Source organism: Pelobates fuscus, chromosome 4 (assembly GCF_036172605.1).
Source record: "Pelobates fuscus isolate aPelFus1 chromosome 4, aPelFus1.pri, whole genome shotgun sequence".
In the NCBI taxonomy this organism is placed as follows: Eukaryota; Metazoa; Chordata; class Amphibia; order Anura; family Pelobatidae; genus Pelobates; species Pelobates fuscus.
In genome coordinates this window covers 345,496,977-345,523,106 of record NC_086320.1, presented here as the reverse complement: position 1 = coordinate 345,523,106, position 26,130 = coordinate 345,496,977, and the positions used below count along the sequence as shown (strand labels likewise).

Here is a 26,130-nt window from a genome sequence, read left to right as displayed (position 1 = left end):
ACAAAATCATAAAACAAACGAAAAGGACAAATGCATGCTCATTATGATTTGTGGCTCCTTATTCTGCCAGTGATACCAAAAAGAAGAGATGATTGATGGGGAAAAGAGATGATTGATGTCTAAGAAACCGTAACTAAATATTGATTTTATTCACAGATTTGAGAAGTGACCAACAGATGGAAGAAGAGCAGTTAAAAAAAATGTAATTTATATATTTATTGTTGCCCCTCTTTTCAATTTTATTGGTTACTTTTTCTCACGTAATCTGTGAACAAAATGGCAGTAAGATACACCTATATCATATTATTCATCATGTATATATTTTGCAGTACACTGATTGGCCTAATTGTCCACCTTTTGGTTCATGTGATTTGTTTTCCAAAATCTTTTTTTTTAATGAAATTCAGCCGAGACAGACCGCCATATGGCCGAAATTCGTTCGTCCCATAATTTTTCATAAAAATTTTCAGCAGAAATTATTTAGCCAAAATGATTTTTTACGCCATTCACAACTTAACCTTAAAGGTCAATACTGCTCAAATGTTGCTTAAAACCATCCCCCCCCCCACTCCCACCACAGACCCCCCCTCCCATCCAGCAGTGTTATTACTGATTGAAATAGTAGAAATTAAAGAGTGAAACCAAAGTCAGCTGCACAAAAAAAAAAATTCACGGAATGCTCAGTAAAGTAAAAGGATACATAGAATACACAATGCAGACGCAATCAAGTGTATCTCTAAATAAACAAAGAGAAACCAAGCAGGCGCCAGCATTATGTAAAAGAAAAGAAACTGGAGCAGAGCAAAAAAAAAAAAAATACAACAACCACTGATTGAAATACATTGTTATTGAATATGTATGAACATTAATAAGAACAGTAAAAATGAAAATCCAGCGCACTCACTTATCTACTAAACAGTTATTTTAGTGCTGAACAATTTTGTTAGTTTTATTAAAAACACCTAATCTACGCAAAAAATAATGGCAGTTTAGTTACACTATATGATCATACATTGCATAAGCCTGCCACAAACGTCAATGTACCCCATCTTTGGCAGGTCCTACTCTCACTGCCAACTGTCTGCTAAATGAGCTACTCACTTGGGGAAATCCTTCCATCTCGAGTTCTCTGCAGTACAAGGCTTAAATAGGGTCCTGAGATGAGGCAGAGAACTTGAGATGGAAGGATTTACCCAAGTGAGTAGCTCATTTAGCAGACAGAGTAGGACCTGCCAAAAATGGGGTACATTGACATTGTGGCAGGCTTATGCAATGTATGATGGCTGCAGGTGCGTGAGGGAGCATTCTCCCCTGAGCGCTCTCTGCCCAGCTCCCTCGCGCGACCGCAGGACCGGCCGCCGGGCAGCCCCACTGGACCCCATGGAATCCCCTCAGCACTCCCAAAGGTAGGGCGGCTGGGGGATCACATTTTTAAAAAAAACGTGTGTGTGTATGTGTGTTAGTGTTAAAGTGTGTGTTTGTGTTAGTTTTTGTGTCAGTATGTGTGTTACTGTGTGTGTGTCTGCTAGTAAGTGTCAGTGAGTGTGTTAGTTTGTTTGTGTGTGTGTGTGTGTTTGTGTGTGTCTGTTATTGAGTGTGTGTCTGCTAGTGAGTGTCAGTTTGTGTGTCAGTGAGTGTGTGTGTGTGTCAGTGAGTGTGTTACTGTGTGTGTCTGTCACTGAGTGTGTTAGTTTGTGTGTGTCTGTTAGTGAGTCTGTTTGTTGTCTGTTAGTGAGTGTGTGTTTTGTAAGTGAGTGTGTATGTGTGTCTGTCTGTCAGTGAGTGTGTATGTATGTCTGTCACTGAATGTGTCTCTGTCAGTAAATGTGTGTGTCTGTTAACTAGTGTGTATGCGTCTGTTTGTGAAAGTGTGTGTGTGTGTGTGTTTAAAACTCCTTCAGCACTTACCTTTCAGCACTTAAATTCAATAAAAATCACAAAAGATTTTAAATAAATAAAATTATAGGAAAGTCCCATAAGATAGTCCAAAATAGTGCACTAAATCACTTCTATCTGTTTAGTGGTTATTGTTGCCCACTAAGGTGATTGTAGCACCAGCACTTTATTTACTTTTAGGAGGTGCACTATTTTGGACTATCTTATGGGACTTTCCTATAATTTTATTTATTTAAAATCTTTTGTGATTGTTATTTAATTTTGAAGCAATAAAGAATTGTGTAACCCCCTGAACCTGCGTTCCTGGTGGCACATCAGATCAAGTTTTGGGAAGAACCCAGCTAAAGTCCAAGCAGTGATTTGCTCAAGGCGTGTAGTCCGAGCCAGCTTTATAAGTGGCTCCACGTATGTGAGTGAGACTAACACAGAATTTTAAAAGTGTCTTATTCATAACGTTATTACCCTATTGTTTTCTGTTTAATTTCAGAGGTTTACTACATTTTGGGTAATATTATTTTAATATCTTTGAGTCACCATTCTTTCTGTTAACTAAATGACTTCTATCTGTTTAGTGGTTATTGTGGCCCACTAAGGTGATTGTAGCACCAGCACTCTATTTTCTTTTAGGAATTCCACTTGTGTATTGTATTAAACCTGATTTTGTGCTATTCAGCATCATACTGCATTGTGGGCTTCATCTACTAAACTGCAATCTTACAGCCATAATGCTCTTACACCCATAATGCTAAGATGTAGTCCACAACATCTGAAGTGCCCATGATTTCCTACCCCTGCCCTCGGTACATCTCTTATTGCATCTAAAAAAAAGAGCTGCTTTATGCTAAAAGGCACCTAAGAAATGTATTGATTTCACAAAAATGTATATCTGAAAACAAGACCTGATAAAATCAGGCTCCAAAGGTACAAAGAGGCACATAATTCATGAGATATAAAGCCAGGGAAAGATTTCATGTTATCCAGAAGATAAAAACTGATTTTACATTTGTGGAACTCTGCGAAGATGGCAGCTTGACCTGTTCCCTTTGTGCATCGTGGAGTTATAACCAAATATAGCATTACAAATGTCATCTCCTTAACTTTTGAAAATCCAAACTAGGCCTAGAAATAATTCTATAGTCGTGTCAGATGTTGGCACATTCATATGAACACTAGACTGTATCTGATATTTTCTAGGGCTGTTGTCAAATGATACAAAGAGTCTGCAATATGTTTCAACAGAAAATAATCTTCTGTGCTTTTATGTAATTACATTTATTGAAGAAATAGTAACAGTAGTCATTTTCTTTTTTTAATTAATGATTTTAGATAAGCTCAGTTTTGGTCAGTGCTACAGTTGCGGTTCAGTACAGGGGTGCCCAAAAGGTAGATCCCCAAACGTTGTATAACTACAACTCCCATGATGCTATGCAAGTCTTTAGTTTTAAAACACCTGGGGATCTACCTTTTGGGCACCCCTGATCTAATACCTATTGGAATTTTAGGGTGACATAATTAATTATCTTAATTGGCTCTTCTTGACATTGACAATAGCTGTACCACTGACTTTTATGAATTCTCAAACTGGAAAATGAGTGAAATCTAGCAGTATCATTCACGGAAAATGCTTTGATAGTATTATTATGGCAGAGGGACACTGACCTTAAAGGGACACTATAGGCACGCAGACCATTTCATCTCATTAAAGTGGTGTGGGTGCAGTGCCCCTGTCCTTTTAACCCTGCAAGTGAAAATATTGCAGTTTCAGAGAAACTGCAGTGTTTACATTGCAGAGTTAAGGCAACCTCCAGTAGCTGCCTTATTACAGTGTTTAACTACATGAAAAGATGTTGGGCGTCTCATGCTTTGAATGAGGCCGTCCAGTGTCTTGAAAATCCCTATAGGAAAGCTTTTATTCAATAATGAATAATGTGCGAGGGGCTTTGCTGCTTATTCCTTAATTGACATGACGTCGCTGGAGGAGGGGAGAGATCCAGTGCCGAGGGACTTCTTCGCTGGAATTAAAGAAAATGTGTTAAAAGGATTTTTAACTCTTTTATGTGCATGGGAATACCGTTTTGTATTCCTAACACTATAGTGGTCTTTTAAATATGTTTGCACCCTTATAATTGACCTAAAACCTTAAGTCATGTCACCATATGAATTTTATGAATGATAAAGAACTTCTCAAGAATGTCACTTTGTAGAATTGATACATTTACACTGTCTCGGGAGAGGTTAATTGCCATGATTAAAATGGTAAGTTAACAGCACAAAGGCCAATATTTTCCCTCATTTTTACATAAAGTAATATACCAGACTTACCTAAATGGAAGCTCAGATTTTTAGGGACGCCTGTTCAGCTATTTTTCGATTTGCTAATCTTAATAACAATCATTAATAAATACAAAATTCACTTACCAAGAGAATACTAACCAAGAGAAAATTAAATAATGCAAGCGTTTAAAACACAACAAATCCCATATTGATACCTCTACACTTTCCAAACCAGCTGCTACGAACAATCCATTTGTGAAAGGATGTCTGGCTAATGTCTGGTACTTGTCAACATTAACTGGCAAATTCTGTCCGTGATCAGAAAAATACAGGACAGAAAACCAAGGCACTCCAGTTTTTAAAGAGGACCCAAACTATGTCCAAATCCATTGGAAAATTAAAGGAACACTATAGGGTCAGGAACACAAACATATTCCTGACCCTATAGCGTTAAAAACACTATTTAGATACCTCACCCCCTCAAATATAATAAAAATCAATCTTATTCCCAGTGCTGTGTGGGTCCAACGGCACTGGCTCTGCCCCCGATTTGCCTCCTTTGCTGATATCATCAAATTTAATGATCTCAGCCAATCACAATGCTTTCCCAAAGGAAAGCATTGGATTGGTTGAGATCATCAGTTTGATTATCTCAGCCAAGGAGGCTCTATGAGAAAAGTTCAGTGTCTCCATGCACACTGTCCCAGAAAGCACCTCTAGTGGCCATCTGAGAAGTGGTAACTAGAGGTGCTCCTAAGCTGTAATATAAACACTGCTTTTTCTCTAAAAAAGACAGTATTTACATAAAAATGCCTGCAGGGACAGGCTATAGAAAACAGAACAACTACAATAAGCTGTAGTTGTTCAGGTGACTATAGTGTCCCTTTAAGTCAATAACTCAATAATTTAGGTGTAAAAACACCTAAATTAAACGTAACTCCCTCCCAGAATTAAAGAACCAAAGAGGTTTAACCCCTTAAGGACACATGACACTTGTGACATGTCATGATTCCCTTTTATTCCAGAAGTTTGGTCCTTAAGGGGTTAAAGATGTCCATATCCATGGGGCCAGGATAAGTCATGAGATTCATTGGAATATGGTAATTAATTTTATGTATGCTTCTTAAAAAGTAGACTCAGAGACCATTGTACATGTAACCTTTCTTTTATAATAATAAAACCCTGGTAACAGTTTTCTTTTAATTTTGTTCAAATCAGATATCTACATTTAATAGTCCTGAAAACTACGAGTATCCCAAGTAATTAGAAAATATATTTCCAAATAAAATATATATGAAGTGCACATAATATGCAAACATTTTCAAATCATAAGAAACAAACATATATGCCGAGTACTGACACCAGGAGGTTTGAAAATATGTTTCAGCAGAATTCATTAAAATACAGACTGTTATTATCCCATTAAAAATACATATTTATTCGGCTGAATCAATAGCTAATGGAATCTAATTGCCAGCAAATGTTAGTTTCTAATATGTAATAATGGATCTTATGATGCGAATCAGAGCTTTCTGTTTGAGTAGCAGGAAACAGAAAGCATTATTAAATTATTAAATGGAAAATGTAAAAATCTGTGTATTGCATTACCGACCCAGTGCCAGTGTAATTTCATAAACACATTAAAAACGAAGAGGAATCTCCACTAAACAGCAAGTTCTGTTGAGTTGTGAACAAGCTTGAAAAATGTAGATTAAAATATACAAAGCGAATATATTTTCAGACTTTGTTTTTTTGCCCCAAATTTTGCAAGACACGTATTACATCAACACAGTTTGGTGTTTAAATAATAAATGTCAAAGGAAAAGTTGAATGGGAAATTACACTGCGCAATAAAAAATTATTATTTTTGAAATAAAAATTTAAATGCAAATGAATTATGCATTTTTTCATTAAAAGTATACTTAAAACAGCATACAAACGCTGCAGATCTCTTTACCAGAGATAAAAATCTACAAGGGCATTGCATTTGATTTTAGTTTAGGCTGGTGATTTTTCAATATGACAAGAGACAATTTCCTCAGTTTCACATTGAAGGAGAGGGAAAGAGGGAGAAAGAGAGAGAAAGAGAGAGAGAGAGAGAGAGAGAGAGAGAGAGAGAGAGAGAGAGAGAGAGAGAGAGAGAGAGAGAGAGAGAGAGAGAGAGAGAGAGAGAGAGAGAGAGAGAGAGAGAGAGAGAGAGAGAGAGAGAGAGAGAGAGAGAGAGAGAGAGAGAGAGAATCCGAAGTAAAATACTCAAATACATGAATATACCTAACTATATTTAGGGCTCTGTTTATCTACTTAAAATTCTCAATGCAGGCATACAGGCTAACCCCGTGTAAAAACATGGGAAAGAGAGATACATTTAATTGAGATGTTAAAAAACAAAATGAAATGATGTTCCTAAAATAGAAATCCCATCTCTGATTTATTTTCCTTTTCTCTAGTGTATACAATTTAATGTAGTTTAGAATCGACATCAGGGAAGTCCAGAGACACGATGGCAAAATACCAATTGCCTTCAAACTTCTAGAGCTATTTATAATACTGGGATGTGGACAGTCATTTTTGTCGGTGGAAATATATTATTTTTCCTCATCAGACACACCGAGGGTTATGTAAAAAAAGAGTAAATCTAGGGGCAAAGTTCTACAAGTGTAGCAATTACCATGAAAAACCAAAGGAATGTTCTATGTTTAGTACTTTGCCCCTTTGTTGCTCTTTCTACATAACCCTTGTGTATCCGGATGTATAATATTCTACATTAAATTGTTATTTAAATGTCAAATGTATTTTTTTCTCCCTGGGGTGATTTATCAAACTGGAGGTAGCTGTTAGATAGAAAGAGAAAAATAAAAATGCTCTATATTGTTGAGATGAAGGCGTTGGAAGCAAGATCTGTAGCTAAAATACTAATTTGCATCCAGAACTGCCAAATCCTAAATGGACCAAAATACCTGGTCGATTTAGACATGGAGTGTATATTAATAATAAAATCCACACAGCATAGGCGTGCGCAGCCTATTGCATTAGGGTGTGCACCCTCAAGCACAAGCACACGCGGCGTGTATGTATATATATATATATATATATATATATATATATATATATATATACATATATACACACACACACAAAGCTGTGTGTGTGCTGTGTGAGGGTGCTGTTAGTGTGATGTGTGTGTGCTGGTAGTGTACTATGTGGGTGAGGGTGTTTGTGTGTGCGTGCTTGTGAGGGTGCTGTGAATGTACTGTGTGTCAGGGTGCTGTTTGTGTGTGTGTGTGCACTTGTGAGGGTGCTGTAAATGTACTGTGTGTCAGGGTGCTGTTTGTGTGTGAGGGTACTGGTAGTGTTTTGTGTGTGTGTGTTTGTTAGGGTCCTGTTTGTGTTTGTGAGGGTGCTGTGTGTGTGGGTGCTGTATGTGTGTGTGGGTGCTGTATGTGTGTGGGTGCTGTATGTCTGTGGGTGCTGTGTGTCTGTGGGTGCTGTATGTGTGTAGGTGCTGTATGTCTGTGGGTGCTGTGTATGTCTGTGGGTGCTGTGTATGACTGTGGGTGCTGTGTATGTCTGTGGGTGTGCTGTGTATGTCTGTGGGTGTGCTGTGTATGTCTGTGGGTGTGCTGTGTATGTCTGTGGGTGTGCTGTGTATGTCTGTGGGTGTGCTGTGTATGTCTGTGGGTGTGCTGTGTATGTCTGTGGGTGTGCTGTGTATGTGTGTGGGTGCTGTGTATGTGTGTGGGTGCTGTGTATGTGTGTGGGTGCTGTGTATGTCTGTGGGTGCTGTGTGTGGGTGCTGTGTATGTCTGTGGGTGCTGTGTATGTCTGTGGGTGCTGCGTATGTCTGTGGGTGCTGTGTATGTGTGTGTGTGTGCTGTGTATGTGTGTGCTGTGTATGTGTGTGTGTGTGCTGTGTATGTGTGTATGTGTGTATGTGTGTGGGTGATTGTGGGGGGTGGAGGTTGTGGGGGGTGGAGGGATACTTAATATCCCCCCTCCCTTCTTACTTATGTGGGGAGGGGGGGATTCTTGTTCCTTGTCCCTGGTGGTCCAGTGGAGGTGGGGGCAGATCAGTTATCCCCCTCCCTTCTTACCTTATGCCTGGGAGGGGGGATCCTGCTGCTGCTGCCATCCATCCCTGGTGGTCCAGAGGAGAGTGAACTCTAGCCCCGCAGGGCTAGAGTTCACTCACACGAGATCTGAGCGTTGCCGCGGCAACGCTCAGATCTCGCGAGAGGAACCCGGCGGAGCTGCTGGCAATAGCTCCCCGGGTCCTCTCCTGCCTCCCTCCCTGCCTGTGAGCCAGTGAGGGGAGGCTGAGAGCAGAGCCGGCGCTCGGATAGCGCCGGCTCTACATGAGCCGGCAGGGGAGATCCTGAGATCTCCCCTGCCGGTCTCCCTCCATAGGCGTGCCGCGGGGATTAGGGTGTGCCCAGGCACACCCGGCACACCCCGTGCGCACGCCTATGCCACACAGTCAAAGACTAGGTGCAGAGAACAGAGGGGGCACTTTGCAGAGGATGCCAATGCATTTTGTGCCTCAGGGGTACTTCCTCAGAGACATTCTCAGAGAGTCCATGGATTAATTATAGGACCCTTCATTATACTCTATAGATAATGTCTGCTCCTACTCTCCTTTGACTCCTTTGCCTGAAGTGCTTTTCCATATCATTTTTTTTGTCAAATTCTGAACTTCTCCAGGGAGTTTCAGCTTTCAACAGGGTTTCACATATGGGAGGGCAAATTGACACATTTAGTTTTTTGACCAGTTCTACTTTAGTTTACATAACTTATCAGAAAGCAATCTTTACTATAACAGCGAAGCAAATTTACAAAATCATACTTAAATGGACCGTACAGTTACCAAAAGCGGCACTGTCATGCCGAACTAACTTTCCCCAATCAATTCCTCTTATCTACCTCTCTCAGGATCTGTTCTTCTTTTCTTCCTATCTGCTATAGTTTTCTTTAAAACTTAAGAAAAAGTAGGGACTATTTCTCTTCTGGAGGTTTCCTACGCAGTGACCAGCGCTGACCAGCGGAGGAGCAAAGTGTGCTTCGTTTCCGGTGGTCACAGCAATTTTCCCATGATCCTTAGCTTTCCTCCCTGTTCCCACGATGCTTCCTGTCACTTAGACAGAATGCCAGCAATACTGCCGAATTGCGTTCTAACAGTTTCTCCATTCGTGTTAGAACACAATTCCGGACTTTGTTCGGATCGGAATTTCATTCTAATGAATGAAACTCCGAACCTATTCATTGCTGTGGCTGCATCTTGCAGCCGCTTAGTAGATAACTCCCTAATTCCCACGGTATTAGGGAGCTATCTACTAAAAGGCTGAAAGACCTAAATTGGTCTTTCAGACACATTTACTAATACTAAGTAAAGATTATACCGAGGGTAGGGGCATGTCTAGTAAGCAGTGAGCAGCCTGTGGCTGCTCACTGTAAAAAAAAATAAAAAAAAAAAATTATTGGCCCCACCCCAGTACGACGGGTGGGGGCCATAAATTACAATGGGCTGCCCCCCGGCCCCCACCCCTGAGCGGTGGGTGGGGGCCCTATATAAGAATGGTGGGGGGGGACCTACTGTCCTCCCTCCCTGGCCCCCACCCCTGAGCGGTGGGTGGGGGCCCTAAATAAAAATCCCACCCCCCAATCAAGGTGACTAGGGGTCCCAAGCCCCTAGTCACCCCCCCCCACCCAAATAAAACTATGCCCTACCTACCCCCCTCACCCTAAAAATAGTGAGGGGGGAATAAAATAACTAACCTGTAAAGAAAAATTCAACTTACCATTTGACGTCTTCTTTTTTCTGAAATCTTCATTTTTCAGCCCCAAAAAAGGCCAAATAAAAAGCCATCATACCCGTCGAATTTAAAATAAAAGAAAAAACCTGACGCAAAAAAAATGAATCCATCTTCACCCATGGAGGGCTCCGCGCAGACTGAGCTCTGCAGGGCGGGGGAAGGCTTATAAAGCCTAGCCCCAACCTGCAATTAGGCTAAGAACACTCTGATTGGCTGGTTTAAGCCAATCAGAGTGCTCTTTGTCATTTTACACAGCATGGGAAAATTCCAAAGAACTTTCCCACGCTGTGTAAAATGACACAGAGCACTCTGATTTGGTGGTTTGATATACATCCAATCACAGTGCTCTGTGTCATTTTACACAGCGTGGGAAAATCCCAAAGAACTTTCCCACGCTGTGTAAAATGACACAGAGCACTGTGATCGGTTAGATTCCAAGCCCACCAATCAGAGTGCTTTTTTCATTTGACACAGCGTGGGAAAATTCCAAAGAACTTTCCCACGCTGTGTAAAATGACACAGAGCACTCTGATTGGGTGGCTTGAAATCCATCCAATCACAGTGCTCTGTGTAATTTTACACAGCGTGGGAAAGTTCTTTGGAATTTTCCCACGCTGTGTCAAATGACAAAGAGCACTCTGATTGGCTTAAACCAGCCAATCAGTGTTCTTAGCCTAATTGCAGGGCGGGGGAAGGCTTTATAAGCCTTCCCCCGCCCTGCAGAGCTCAGTCTGCGCAGAGCCCTCCATGGGTGAAGATGGATTATTTTTTTTTGCGTCAGGTTTTTTCTTTTTCGTCAGGATTTTTTTTTTTGCACTCGTGTTTTATATTCAATTTTAAGTTCGACGGGTATGATTTTTTATTTGGCCTTTTTTATGGCTGAAAAATTAAGATTTTAGAAAAAAAAAGACGTCAAATGGTAAGTTGAATTTTTCTTTACAGGTTAGTTATTTTATTCCCCCCTCACTATTTTTTAGGGTGAGGGGGGTAGGTAGGGGGTAACTTTTTTTTGTGGTGGGGGTGGGTGGGGGTGGGTGAGTAAGGGCTTGGGGACCCCTAGTCACCTTGATTGGGGGGGTTTGTTTTAGGGCCCCCACCCGCCGCCCAGGGTTGGGGGCCAGGGGGGAGAACAGTAGGTTCCCCCCCTCATTATTTTTATGGCCCCCACCCAACGCTCAAGGGTGGGGGCTGGTGGGGAGGACAGTAGGTCCCCCCAACCATTGTGATTTATGGCCCCCACCTCAAATTGACCCCCATAGAGTGAGGGGGAAGGACATGGGGGGCTTAGGAAGTGGTGGGGAGCTCTGCTCCCTGCCGCTTCTATCTTTACATATTACAAGGAGGGAGCTGCGCGCAGGTAGCTCCCTCCTTGTAATAAACTGAACGAACAAACGAACACTGATATTCGGTATTTGTTTGTTCGTCTGATTTTTCTATTCATTCGTCTTTCTGATGAATGAATGAATAGATGAAATTCCCGTTCGCATGTCCAGGTGTTTCACTGGGCATGTGCGGGAATCTCAGTGCTATCTAGTGTGGGCAGATGACGTGTCCCACAGGGACTTCACCTACCCACACAAAGATGGCAGCGCCCTGAATTAAGATCGGGGCAGAAAATAAAGATTAAAAATAGGTAATATGGGGGGCTTAGGGGCATTTGGGGGTGACTAGGGGGTCAATTGGATGTAGTGGAGGCGGGAGGGGGGGTTAAAAAAAACGGGATTCGGCCATGACAGTGCCGCTTTAATAAAGCAGTTTTGGTGTATAGATCGTGCCCCTGCAGTCTCACTTTTCAATTCTCTGCAATATAGGAGTTAAATCACTTTGTTTATACAGCCCTAGTCACACCTCCTGACATACACAACCTTTCAAAACACTTCCTGCAAGGCCACCTCTCCCCACAGGCATAGCCAGAGGAGCTGCAGGCTATAGATCACAACCACCGGTGTCCCCCCCCTCCTTCACCAAAGGTAAGAAGAAAGGTTGTGGGGAGACATAAAGATGTTAATAATGTACATGAATTATTTTGTTTAAAACAACAAGAAAAGATTTGCTCCATGCACCCCTCACACTCTGCATCACACACACATACACACTGCACCTCTTTCACACACACAGCACCTCTCACACACACAGCACCCCTCACACACAGCACCTTTCAAACACACAGCACCCCTCGTACACACACACACAGAACACTTCACACAAAGCACCACCAACACAAACAGCACCCCTCACACATAGCACCCTTCACACACACAGCACCTCGTCACACACAGCACTTCTCACACACAGCACCCCTCACTTACAGCACTTCTAACTTACAGCACCTCTCACACACACAGCACCTCTCTCACATACAGCACCTCTCACACACAACACCCGTCACTCACACACACACACACAGCATCCATTACACACACACACAGCACCCCTCACACACACACACACACTTCACCCCTCATAAACACAGCACCCTTATACACAAACACATACACTGCACCCCTCACAGTATTCTGTGTGTATTCAGCAGTCTGTGTGTATTCAGCAATCTGTGTGTGTATTCAGCAGTCTGTATTCAGCAGTCTGTGTGTGTGTGTGTGTGTATATATATTTAGCAGTTTCTGTGTGTGTATTCAGCAGTCTGTGTGTATTGAGCAGTCTCTGGGTGTGTATTTAGCAGTCTGTGTGAGTGTGTTCAGTAGTCTCTATGTATGTATTGCATTTCTTGGTGGTACCAATAAATATAAGCTTAATTTTATCGATAATTTACATTTGTATTCCCGTGAGTTGTTGTGTAGGCAGGGCCCCGGTGCACTTCTTTGCCGGGGGCTGTTACGATGGCAATGACTTCCTGTAAAGAGTCATCTAATGTTTACACTTCCTTTATTGCAAAATGTGTTTAATTTTGAATGTCTTATTTCCTACCTTGTTAAGAGCTTGTTAGTCCCTGCAGGAACTTCCTATGTTTGGTCAAACAGAGAAGATAAAAACGTCACATCAGATTGAAAATGAAACCATTTTGTTTTCATGGAGGCTGTGTGGCTAATGCTCATAGACAGAAACAAAAATGATTTAACTCCTAAATGGCAGCAAAATGAGCAATGAAACTCAGAGGCATGATCTATACACCAAAACTGTTATTTTCATGACTATAGTGTCCCTTTAAAGGCTTCACTAAACAGTTCAGCTTAAACATTAAACTCAACGCCTTCTCAAAATACCTGTAACTACCACATGAAACATAGATTGGCCTTTAAAAGAAATCTAATAAATGAAAACAAAGAATTGCAATTCACAGATTATAAATATTTCCACTTTAAGTGAAGCTTAGTGCAGATTTAAGTTAGAACAGTGACCTATGGACAGTGCCGGCGCGCCCATAAGGCGGCCTTAGGTCGCACCAGCTGCCGCCCTAGGGCGCACCAGCCCGGGGGCGCAAATGTCCGGGTGACCGGCAGGAGGAAAGCACACAGCACCCCTCTCCTGCCGGTCACTTCTTGTAGCGTGGCCGAGCGCCAACTTGACTGAAATTTTTTTTTTAAAGACAAATGAATGCGGGAGAACAAATAATAGTAAAGGGTACATCACAACATCCTGGTTTTAATCAAATAAACCCTACTGCATAAAGTTTTAGGGGGATTTATTAAATTGTGAATCATCATTCAATTAAAGTGAATTTAAAGTGAATTTCAAATTTTAGCCCAAAACAACCGAACCGAAAAAAAAGTTCAAATAAGCTAAGTTTTCAAGTCAGCATTTTGGCATAAAATTGACTGTAAACTCAATTTGAATTCTGGGAAATTCACACACTGATGAAAAACCATGTAGGATTTTGATCAATTTGCACAAAAATATTACAGAACATAAACATCAGTATAAGTGGTACTGTATTTATTCACTAGTTATTGTTTGGAGAAAACTGGGTTGCACAATAAAGGCCAAAGAGAGATTTTGACCTAAATGGTACTACTTAGACTTTCTCCTTAGTGAATAAATCCATATATATTAAAGGGATTCTCTAGTGCCAGAAAAACAAACCCGTTTTCCTGACACTGTAGAATCCTGCAGTGCCCTCCTCCCTCCCTCCCCCCATCTCATGTCGCTGAAGAGTTTAAAACCCTTTCAGACACTTACCTGAATCCAGCGCCAATGTCCTTCGGCACTGTGTCAAGCGCCGCCCACCCTCCTCCCCTGCCGACATCAGCCGACGGGGGAGACTTAATGTGCATGCGTGGCAATGGTCGCGTGCTCGCACTAGGCCTCCCCATAGGAAAGCATTATTCAATGCTTTCCTATGGGGATTCTGGTATAGCTGGAGGTCCTCGTGCATAGCGTAAGGACAACCAGCATCGGTTAGACTACCAAACGTGGTCTAAGAAGCCGATAGTCTGCTATACAGCCACTAAAGGAGGACTTAACCCTGCAAGGTAATTATTGCAGTTTATAAAAACTTCAATAATTACACTTGCAGGATTAAGGGTGATGGGAGTTGGTACCCAGACCACTTCAATGAGCTGAAGTGGTCTGGGTGCCTAAAGTGTCCCTTTAACATCGAAACATGAAAAGTGATGCATACAATGGCAGAAAACCAACAATATCAAGCCGTAGCCTACAAATCAAAGACAGATTTGTCGTAAAATGAAAAATTTACTGGACCAGAATTGAACGTGGACTAACACAGTAAATCAAACATACAGTATGACACACGGGGTTTACTATTAATGCAAAGCAACAGCTCAAATAAAAAACAATGACAGTTGTAATATCTTTTTATAAACGTAGAAACATATAACGGAAATTTTGAAGTCTTTCACTCCTTGAACCCTCATGTCACACACAAAACTGACACCATCATAGACAACATCATAGCTCAGTTAGATAACTGTCCCAGACTGTAAAACTTGTCATTGGCTAAACGAATATTTAAAAGCTCAGAGGATTCCAAAGTTCAGTTAGCAAGAGAATGTTAAGTGTAAACTCACAGTACCTGTCGCACAAAACTGTTTGAGGTAGTGTCGGAGGAGGTACTGCCATCAGAACCTTTAAACCTGTTTTTTCTTCTGGCTCCTTTCCCATAATTCTGTAAAACATAATTTGAGTTTGTTAATATTGATTTAAACACTTACACTGTATTATTCACTAAACTCTGAATTGCAAATCGCAAAACGGAGGCTAAATAGCTGATGAAAAGCAAAATATCTTCAACTAAGATTTAGTCACAGTTTAGCTAATATTGATCTCGATTCAATATTTTTGGAAAAGCATTTCAAATGAGTTTATAGTTTTGGATAATCTGTTATAATGTTTTAATATTTAGAAAAATATTTTACATTTTTAATATTTTGATATTTTCTTATATATATTTTTTTAGACCTGACATATATTTGATATTTTAATATTTTGAAAAAATATATATTTCAAAAGTTTATCCAAAAATCTTAAATCATTTGAACAGTTTCTGCAAAAAAATTTAATTGAGGCCATTGTCTCAGTTTAAAGAAACATATGTTTTTCCCCCCCAAAATGTTTCAGTTAATGGAGAGCCACTGATTGGCTTTCAGTGTAGCTGGCCGCTCTCAGACAATCTTAAGTGCCCCTACCAACGGCAACCATAATCTTCCATTTAAAAGCTTTTCAGCAAGAGAGGGGGCAGAGAGATCTGGTGCTGGAACACGGACTTTGGGGTTAAACTGTTCATGAACGTAGAGGTAGAGATTTAAATTAAGGGCAGAGATGAAAATCAATCCTGTATTTGGGATGTGCTTGGGCATACCTGGCACACTTCTTCTGTGTATTTACAGAGATCCACGTACAAAAAGCTAAATTTTTAACACCTGAGTTTAGACCCCTAGGTTGAGAACATTACCGCAGAGACAAATTAAAGCAACACTGCCACTAAAGTGAGAATTGATGGAACTTCGAAGTAAACTCAAAGTGAATTTCAAATTGAAGGCAAAAATTGTCAAACTGAAAATAGAATAGACTTGGACATTTTTTCTAAGTTGGCTATTGTGGCCTACATGTTGAAATTCACTTTTGTGCATAACATAGCAGAATATCTGTTTAGGAACCTGCTATTGAGTCTTACATATACATATCAGACTTATACTTTTTTGATACAGACCAGGACAATTTCAAGTTTCCACCTTTACTAACATTCCACTACCTTTTGACACATTCAAGAGTATTCACTAATTGTTGGAAACAAATGTCACATTTATAGCCAAAACAGCCCCACTGTACAAAAATTGTCCAAGTCAGCCATGCTTCTCATTTAGCTATCTTGGCCTTAAATTTGAAATTCACTTGGAATTTTCTTTGGAGTCATGCGAAAGGCTCACTTTAAAGGGACACCATAGTCACCACAACATCTACAGCTTAATGTAGTTGTTCTGGTTAGTATAATCATTGCCTTCAGGCATTTTCATGCAAACACTGTCTTTTCAGAGAAAAGGAAGTGTTTACATTGCCCCTAGGGACACCTCCAAGCGGCCACTCCTCACAGTGGCACAGTAAGCAGCACTGACGTTCAGCGTCTCCACGCTCTGCATGGGGACGCTGAATTTCCCTCATAGAGATGCATTGATTCAAGGTATCTCTATAAAGACGTGCTGATTGGCCAAAACAGTGTTTGGCCCTGCCCCATCTAGTCTCTTTGCCGATTTTAGCCAATCCAATGCTTTCCCAGATTGGCTAAAAATCGGCAATTCAGATTATGCCATCAAGGTTGCGGATCGGGGGCAGGGCCAGCGCCGGCCGACCCGCGCGAGGCTGGAAATAAGGTGAGTTTTAATTCCTTTTAAGAGGGCTGGGGGGGGGGGGGGAATCCACCTAAATGGTGGGTTTAACTCTATGAGGTCAGGAATACATGTTTGTGTTCCTAACCTTATAGTGTTCCTTTAATAAATAATCCTCTTTGAATGAAAGCAAATACAATAGACATAAGTTGTTCCATGATCTACTTGAAAACTCTTGTCAAGCGACCAAAACTTAATGACAAGCGAATAAATTAAAAGAGAACATTGAAAATAAATGCATGCCCCCCAAAAACGTGGAAACTAACAACAAAATTATGCAATCTAATTAACATTTTGTAGAGATTTCCTCATCTATGAAGTGAAAATTACTTTTTCAAGAGGAAGCTAGGAGTAGATGAATCGTTTAATTAATCTAATGATATTTAAAGATTTGTAAGATGTTACAGGCTATGAAAGTCTGGTATCTGGAAGCTACTGGAACTTCAACAATCTAAACAGGATGAAATAGCTCTGTAGCTACAAACTCTTGTATTTGCTTTGGCAACATCAACATGTTACGCACAGACTTGTACAAGCTTTTTATATCCAGTGCTAGTCAATGAATTTGCCATAAGTTACAGGGTAATATATTACATCCCTCTTCCAGTTTACTGCTATAGTATGCTTTGGTTCAGCCTAAACAACTTAGATAGACAAGCACTTCTCCTTTGGAGAGGTCAAATATCTGTACAATGAACTTTGTATAACATTCTTACATACATTTTACAAGCTCACTATGGGTCTGTTTAACTAATAGTAAGTTCATAATAGATTTTTCAAAATTAAAGTCGCAGTGCATTTGAACAAACCAAACATTTTCTTTAACTGTTGAGTTAAAGTATTTAAATTAATATGCACACCCTTTTAATAAAAACAACCTTTAAAAATGCACTTAGACTTATCTGTAATCCAGCACCCAGGCCGTTCCTCCCTGTATCAGATCCTCCTATTGTGAAGTCATCAAGCTTGATGGCTTTTGTCCAATGAAATGCTTCTCATAGAGCACATTTGCAACTATTTCCATTAATCAACATTCCAATGCTACTCTAAACAAATCCTTGAATCCAATGCTTCTTACAGAGAAACACTGCGCTATTTTCATCTTGAAGGCATCATTAAGAAAGGCAATTTTGGGACTTCGAGGACAAAAGGCTTCAATTCATCCAGGTTGGTGATGTTATGCAATATTTATAGAAGTATAAACTGGCATTGCACTATCAACTCAACAATAAATCAGAAAAAAAAAAAACCTCATGCCAGCACAAAATCTCCTGTTCTCCACGCAATATATACTTAAACTAGATAAACATATAGTCGAAACTACAGAAAATAGAGTGCAAATACAGTAATACACCCAAAGATAAACGTGGACACTTATATGTAATTAAAAAAAGGAAAATGAGAAAACCCCAAGAGTGTATAGTATCTTAAAGGACTAGTCTGGGCACCATGCCGACTTCATCAAAATGACATTGTATGGTGCCAGGAGGCGCTGGCTAACCTTAAGTGGTTAAAACAGTCTTGACAGTCTTTGTTTCAGCTCCGTAATTCTCCCTGCCTGCCTTTCTGTTTTCTCAAAATCGGAAAACCAGAAGGAAGAATTGGACAGTGGCACCGCTGATTGGCTGACAGCGGTCGTCAGCTAGCGCTCTCACCCAATCATTGATTCCCTGTCTATAAAACTTTTCAAGCCAGTTATATGAAGGGGGAGTCATTGATTGGCCGAGAGTGAACGCTTAGGGTATTATGACCCTGCAGAGAGCACTGAAACCGTGCACCATGCATAAGCCAGCCCTGGTGAGCCAGTCTACTTGATTGGTAGGCTGACCTATGAATTCTGCGAGTGGACATTCCCCCTTTCTGGCGGGGTCAGTCCCTTTGGGCAGTGACAATAAAGTGCATCATGTCACTAGCCTGCCCCATTTTGCCCCTCCCACCAGCGTCCCGCTTTAAAACACGCCAAATCTAGGAGGTATGCTGTAAATGTTATTCTATCTGCAATCACTTTGCTTAAATTATATATTTCAGAATGGATATATGTATCTAAAGTTTACAAGACATTTGTCTGTTAAGTCAACAGAATCTAAAGTTATTGGGGGTTTTATGCGATATTCCTGAAAGGGCTTGCATAGATAATTTTGATTTGCACGAATTCTCTTGATTATTTATTCCCCTAGCAGCAGACTGGCACAACACACACAACAGGAAATAAGGGACACAAAGGAACAGCTTGTAATGATACATGGAGTGTGTAGTTTTATTGCACTTTCCAAATTTAGAGAGTATGGTGACCATTTGTCCTGTTTTTAAGCAAATGTTTTTTTTTTTTAATTTCCAGGTCATTGAGAAAGATGGAACTGTAGCTTTCATTTAAAAGGGCAGTATGACTTTAGCAACGATTCCATGGTCTGTGATGTTGATATTTCTAATAATAATAAAAAAAATATTGGTGAAAAGCAAGAGAGGCAAAGGTTAACCATGAAAAAAGGACCACATCCCATTGTGGCATCAATCAAAGTAAAAAATTGTCACAACTCTATTACAGTATAGGTAAATCAGAGATTTTACAAAACAAGTCAAAGGGGGCATGCATTTAAGCCCTAAAATACTTCCGTCAGCTGAACTCGTTATCAACTCGTCTTGTTACAAATACTTGTCTGCTAATCTACTTATTGTACAGCGCTGCGGAATTTGTTGGAACTTTGCAAATAATAATAATATTAATTATTATTATTACATAAACAGCAGGATTTTGGAAAAGAAGTAAGCTAATAGGAAGTATATGGTGGATAATATATATCTTAAAAAGAGGGCAATATATATTTAGATAGCAAGATGAGAAAGTGACAAGTTGTATAGTTGAACTATAAAAATAAATTGATACAAATTTATATGGTCATTTTTTTTCCAGAAAAATAAATAAAGAACTGCCCGGCAGGAAAAGATAATTATGGGGGAAAAAATATATATAAAATATGTAATACCCAGTTTACCTAGGAGTTTACGTTTTCTCCAAAATACAGTAGTGAATTTTGATAAAGGCTATATTTGTAAGTTGGGCAAATGCATAAAAAAAATTATAATAATAATAAATAAATATATATATATATTATAAAAGTAATGAGAGGAAAATTGTTTCTCTAAAGGTCTACCGCCTGACTTTATAAGGAGACTTCTAAATTAACGCCTCCCAGGTTACCAGAGGACATAAAAAAATCCTAACCCTATCATGTTTGTCATAGCAGATAGAATGAAAAACTCCTTCTGAAATGGAATTAAACCAGAAAGATAAAGAGGTTTGGTTTGGAGTAAGTGTAAGAAGAATTTGAAAAGGCTTATTAATGTTTGTGCAAATATTCACCCACATTTGAAAAATTTTATTGCAGTATCCTGTTGCGATGGAAAGGCCAAAAATGAAAATAAATTAAATTTATAGAACTGCGAGACAAAATATGATATTGTTTTTGCAGGACTAAAAAAAAGAATCGGGATTGCCTTTTTTTTTTTTTTTTTTTTTTTTGACAATCTTTATTTTTGTCTTTTGTTATTGGTACAATTTGACATTTAATGAACAGAATGGGATACATAGTAATAGCTTTTATGCTATGTGAGATCAAACAGCGATCAAGCATTAATAGGTATGGTAAACAGAAAGTTAACCGGTAACACATAATGGAATTAGTGCATGCACAACACATCAGGTTGCGTGGGTCTATTGTACTGCCATTAGGTTACGTTAGGTGTTGTCAGTACATTAATGGCAGAATGTAAGGCCAGTTCACTCGTCCGCTGTTACCCTGGGTGTTAGTCGTTGTCTCCCTAGGTACATGTTGTGGCAATGTAGGGTATCGGTGATAGGGTCGTTATACTCTGGCACCGGAATACGGACCAATGTGATCACACGGTCTGCAGTCAATCGTCGTGGACAGGGCCGGCCTTAGGCATTTAGACGCCCTGTGCGAAAAATCTTCACAGCGCCCCCCTCCCCCCCCGTCATCCATGTATGCTGTTATGTTTGTGTTGTCTGTGTATGTAATAGTACGTGTGATGACTGTGTGTGATATGTATGCTATGTGTGATATTTGTAATGGGTATATTAACAGTGTGTGATATGCGTGTATTGGTTGTATGTGACACACACACACACACACACACACAGAGTCAGACGGCCATACACACACACAGGAAGACATCCACACACGCACAAGCAGACAGTCATACACACACACACACACAGGCAGACAGTCATACACACACACACACACACGCAGACAGTCATACACACAGACACACACAGACACACACAGGCAGACAGTCATACACACAGAGGCAGACAGTCATACACACAGAGGCAGTCATACACACAGAGGCAGTCATACACAGTCACACACACAGAGGCAGACAGTAATACACACAGACAAACACACAGAGGCATACAGTAATACACACAGACACACAGTGGCAGACAGTAATACACACAGACACACAGTGGCAGACAGTCATATACACACACACGCAGACAGTCATACACACACACACACGCAGACAGTCATACACACACACACACACAGACAAACACACAGGCAGATAGTCACACACACAGAGGCAGACAGTAATACACACAGACAAACACACAGAGGCAGACAGTAATACACACAGAGGCAGACAGTTATACACACACACACACGCAGACAGTCATACACACACACACACACACAGACACACACAGGCAGATAGTCATACACACAGAGGCAGACAGTCATACACACAGACACACACACAGAGGCAGACAGTCATACACACAGACACACAGAGGCAGACAGTCATACACACACACACACAGACAGTAACACACACACACACACACACAGAGGCAGACAGTCATACACATAGGCAGAGAGTCACACTCACATGACAATCACACAGTTACCTGTGGAGTTAATTGTGGAGGCAGTGCAGCTCCTGGTGACTGGTGGGGAAGCAGGGACTCCTTCCTGCTTCCCCTGCAGCAGTTTTCCGGCGCTTTTAGCTCCGCCCCCGCCGCACGGTAAGCTCCGCCCCCGCTGCAAATTTAAAAAAAAAAATGTTTTTTTTTTTTTTTTTTTAAATCGGCTGTGCGGCCGCACGGCGCCCCCTGCTCCATGGCGCCATGGCGGCCGCACAGCTCGCACACCCCTAAGGCCGGCCCTGGTCGTGGACCTAGTGGGTCATGCTTGAGCAGGACGTATGTGTGGCCGCCTTTACTGAGGCCAATGCGAGTAATTAGTGCGTGGCATCTTAGTAGGGTAAATATGGTAAGTATGGCCCGTCGGTTATGTGGGTCCGACGTTCGCCGTGTCGGGGGCCAACTCGTGACCGTTGTCACGGGTGTTAACCTTTATGTGGTGGTTGTCAGAAGGGTCAGTTCTCGGACAGTGGTAGGTCCGTCCGTCTGGTCAGTTGGGTGGGAAGAGGGGGGGGTGGAGGGTAAGAGGGGGTGAGTCGGTGGCCCCTGGCTCCCCGCCCTGCCCGCCAAGAGGTACCACAGCCAGGGCGTCCAGGTGCGGGTACATTTCTCTTGTCTGTCATGCAGTGCTGCCGTAAGTGATTCCATGTTGTATAGTTCTCCCACCTTGTCCAACCACTGCCGGAGCGTGGGCGCGTCCCTTTGTTTCCACCTTGTGGGGACTAGTGAGATGGCTGCTGTCAGTAGATGTTTTATTAGGGATTTTTTGTATGCTGAGAGGGTCATGTCTGTGTGGTGTAGTAGCATGGTGAGGGGCTGGAATGGCAGGGCAATCCGTGATTTGTTGGATGGACTCTCTAATCGTTGTCCAAAAGGGGGCGATACCGGGGCAGCTCCACCAAATGTGGAGAAAGGAGCCTTCAGTGGCGCCGCATCTCCATTATTCTCCTGGTATCTCTGCGTCTATACGGTGCAGAATATCTGGGGTTCTGTACCAGTGTGTAAGGATCTTAAAGCTCGTCTCCTGGAGTTTTGGAGCTGATGGAGCATTTATGTGTCAATATAAAGATCTTTTCCCATTCCTGTTCTGTGAGCGTGGTCCCTGTCTCTTTCTCCCATCTAGTTATGTATCTTGGGTGTGTCAGGTTTTCTCCGTCAAGGAGAGTTGCATATAGCATGGAGACTCCCCTTTCAGGGTGGGCCCGAGTCGTGCAGAGTGTTTCAAACTGCGTGGGGGTTCTGTGTAGGCACTGTTTGTTCGGGAAGGTCGCATAGTATGCACGTATTTAAAGGTAATGGAAGTTGTCTAGGCCTGTGGGTGTTTTGTCTCCGAGGATATCCGTCAAAGGCTTAAGTCGGTTCCCCTGCAGTAAATGATGGAAGCTGAGCCAGTCGTGTCGGTGTATGCGTGCAGGTCTGCGGGCGTTAGTCCCCCTCCGACCTCCGGGTTATGTGTAGGGATTGCCTTTTTAATCAGGAGATTACGTCATTGAGCTTTATTGAACGGATTAGACAACAGAAGTTAAGGTTCTTCGCATAGGTGGACTTAATCTTCATCCACATAATGTTTTTCAACGTATTTTTATTGAACAATTCTTTTACGTATTTCACACAAAATGTAGGAGAACATGATTCCCAGAATACAAAACAACTACATTTCTAGGTGTGATTTAAATCCTGCTATGGCAGAGTTTTGGGAGATAATCAGGATGAGAGTCGTATCATGAGCAAATAGGAACAATTCATATTTAATCACCCTTTTGACAACACAGATTTGGGGTTTATTTACTAAACACAAAAGTTTAACAATTTCTGAATGGCAAAATTTGTGCAGTAATAGGTGAGCTACCACTATAGCTGGTTTTGGAGTATTTCTCTAAATAATTATTTTTTTTACTACATTTTACCATTCAGATTTCCATTACCTATAATTTTGCATTTTGTGAATAAACCCCACTTCTGGTTTTCACATACACCGTAGAAGGGAAGAGGGGACAAGTCAACCTAATCTTTGTAAAGGAGGAAACAAAATACAGTGGTATTGTGTTAACTGTGTCCATTTAAAGTGGCGCTGTCACCTGAAACTTACCTTTCTCCTGTTGTTTCCTCTTCTCTTCCTCTCTCAGAATCTGTTTTTCTTTTCTTCATTTCTGATTTCAAAAAAGAAGGGGCTATTTTGTCTTACGCATTTTTCCTACGCTTGAAAAACCTTGACAAACCATGGAGCTTAGGTGAAGCTCCACTACCTTTGTCAAGTTTGTCAAACTCATATAGGAAGTTGCACATGCCTTAAGCTCCACCCATTGTCAATATTTGTCAGGCATAGGAAAAATACATAAGACAAAGAAGTCACTACTTAGTCTTTTGTTTTAAACAGAAATAAGAACAGAAACGAAGAACAGAGTCTAAGAGAAAGAAAACAGGAAACAATAGAAGAAAGATACATTTCAGTTACAGAGCCACTTTAAGCATGAATTTCAAATGATCCAAGTCAGCATTTTTCAGGTCCCGAAAGCATGCTAAATGGTAAACATGCATCAGGACATGCAGTGCAGTTAGGAATTAGGACTAGGTTTGGAATGGTCCCAGGTATTGAACATTACAAACTAAACTCAGCATCTATATATTTTGCTAGCCATATGACACTTAAAGGGACACTACAGGGTCATGAACACCAACATATATTCCTGACCCTATAGTGTTAAAACCACCATTTAGGTGGCTTATCCCCTGTTAGCTCCCTTAAAAAAGGTAATAAAAATGACCTTATTTCCAGCACCAGGCAGGTGTGCCACCGTTGGCCCTGGCCCCTTATCCGCCTCCTTGCTGACATCATCAGAATGTATGATTTTTAGATAATCCAATGCTTTCCCTTAGGGCTGAAATTGGCAAGGAGGCGGGATGGTGCAGGGCCAACCGCTGACTTGGCCTATCAGCACCTCCTCATAGAGATGCATTAAATCAATGTATCTCTATGAGGAAAATTCGGCATTGCCCCAGGAAGCCCATGTGAGGAGTGGCACTGGATATACGCCTAGGGGGCAATGTTAACACTGCCTTTCCTCTGAAAAGGCAGTGATTGCATTAATATGCCTGTAGGGAATGATTATACTCACCAGAACTACTACATTAAGCTGTAGTTCTGGTGACTATAGTGTCCCTTTAATGATAATTAGCTTTTTATTGTATATATTGGGGCTGATGTGTACTATGGTCATTGCTGCTACCCAGGAGTAGTGGGAGTCTGAGTGCAGGACTTATTTTTGTGTATGTGTATTTGCTTTTGTATCACACAGCCGTGTTACAATGCTGCCCATCCCATGTGTTCCCTAATAAAGGAACACTATAGTCACCTAACTTACTTTAGCTAAATAAAGCAGTTTTAGTATATAGATTATTCCCCTGCAATTTCACTGCTCAATTCACTGTCATTTAGGAGTTAAATCACTTTGTTTCTGTTTATGCAGCCCTAGCCACACCTCCCCTGGCTATGATTGACAGAGCCTGCATGAAAACAAAAACTGGTTTCACTTTCAAACAGATGTCATTTACCTTAAATAATTGTATCTCAATCTCTAAATTGAACTTTAATCACATACATGAGGCTCTTGCAGGGTCTAGCAAGCTATTAACATAGCAGGGGATAAGCAAATCTTAATTAAACAGAACTTGCAATAAAGAAAGCCTAAATAGGGCTCTCATTACAGGAAGTGTTTATGGAAGGCTGCGCAAGTCACATGCAGGGAGGTGTGACTAGGGTTCATAAACAAAAGGATTTAACTCCTGAATGGCAGAGGATTGAGCAGTGAGGCTGCAGGGGCATGTTCTATACACCAAAACTGCTTCATTAAGCTAAAGTTGTTCAGGTGACTATAGTGTCCCTTTAAGGGTTGATAAGGATGTAGGGGTTTTAAAAAATACCCCTCTCTGTCTCATAAGAGGAATTTTTGCCTTAAGCTGAAGCAAGCAAGGTGAACTGTAAGTGTAGGATCCACCTAAGAGGTTTGCTTTGACGTGGCAAACATCTAATTGCCATTGGAGTGGAACTAAAAAACTAATTTTAAAAAAAATATGGAAACAAATAGGAAACATTTTCTTGCAAATAACCCATACTAGGCTTTACAAAAAATTTATTTAATATGAAATGTATCGTAATAAGACAATTATTGTATAAATACGTTTGACTGATAACAGAAAAAAAAATCTTGCTTCAAAGCATACTATGAATAAATTATGAATTACACACGTTTAGTTTGTGGTGCTCAAAATAATGTATAAATCAGGGTCTGGCAGTCTTTCCAAGAATGGTTAAAAGCCAGAAAAAAAGTATTTCTCTAATGAATAACACACAGATGTTTATAAAGCACTCTCTCACTCTCATATGCATCTAACAAGCCACACTCACATT

At 40.9% G+C, this 26,130-nt stretch overlaps 1 protein-coding gene across 2 annotated transcripts in view; it reads right to left on the bottom strand.

Annotated features, from left to right (window-relative positions):
- The window catches only part of CACNB2 (calcium voltage-gated channel auxiliary subunit beta 2), a 255,787-nt gene that overhangs the window by 215,450 nt on the left and 14,207 nt on the right, over positions 1–26,130 (bottom strand). For both annotated transcript variants that reach the window (XM_063452511.1, XM_063452516.1), the window contains exon 2: positions 14,968–15,060. In XM_063452511.1, coding sequence (XP_063308581.1) covers positions 14,968–15,060 — 93 coding nt within the window. The remainder of the gene's footprint in view (positions 1–14,967; positions 15,061–26,130) is intronic.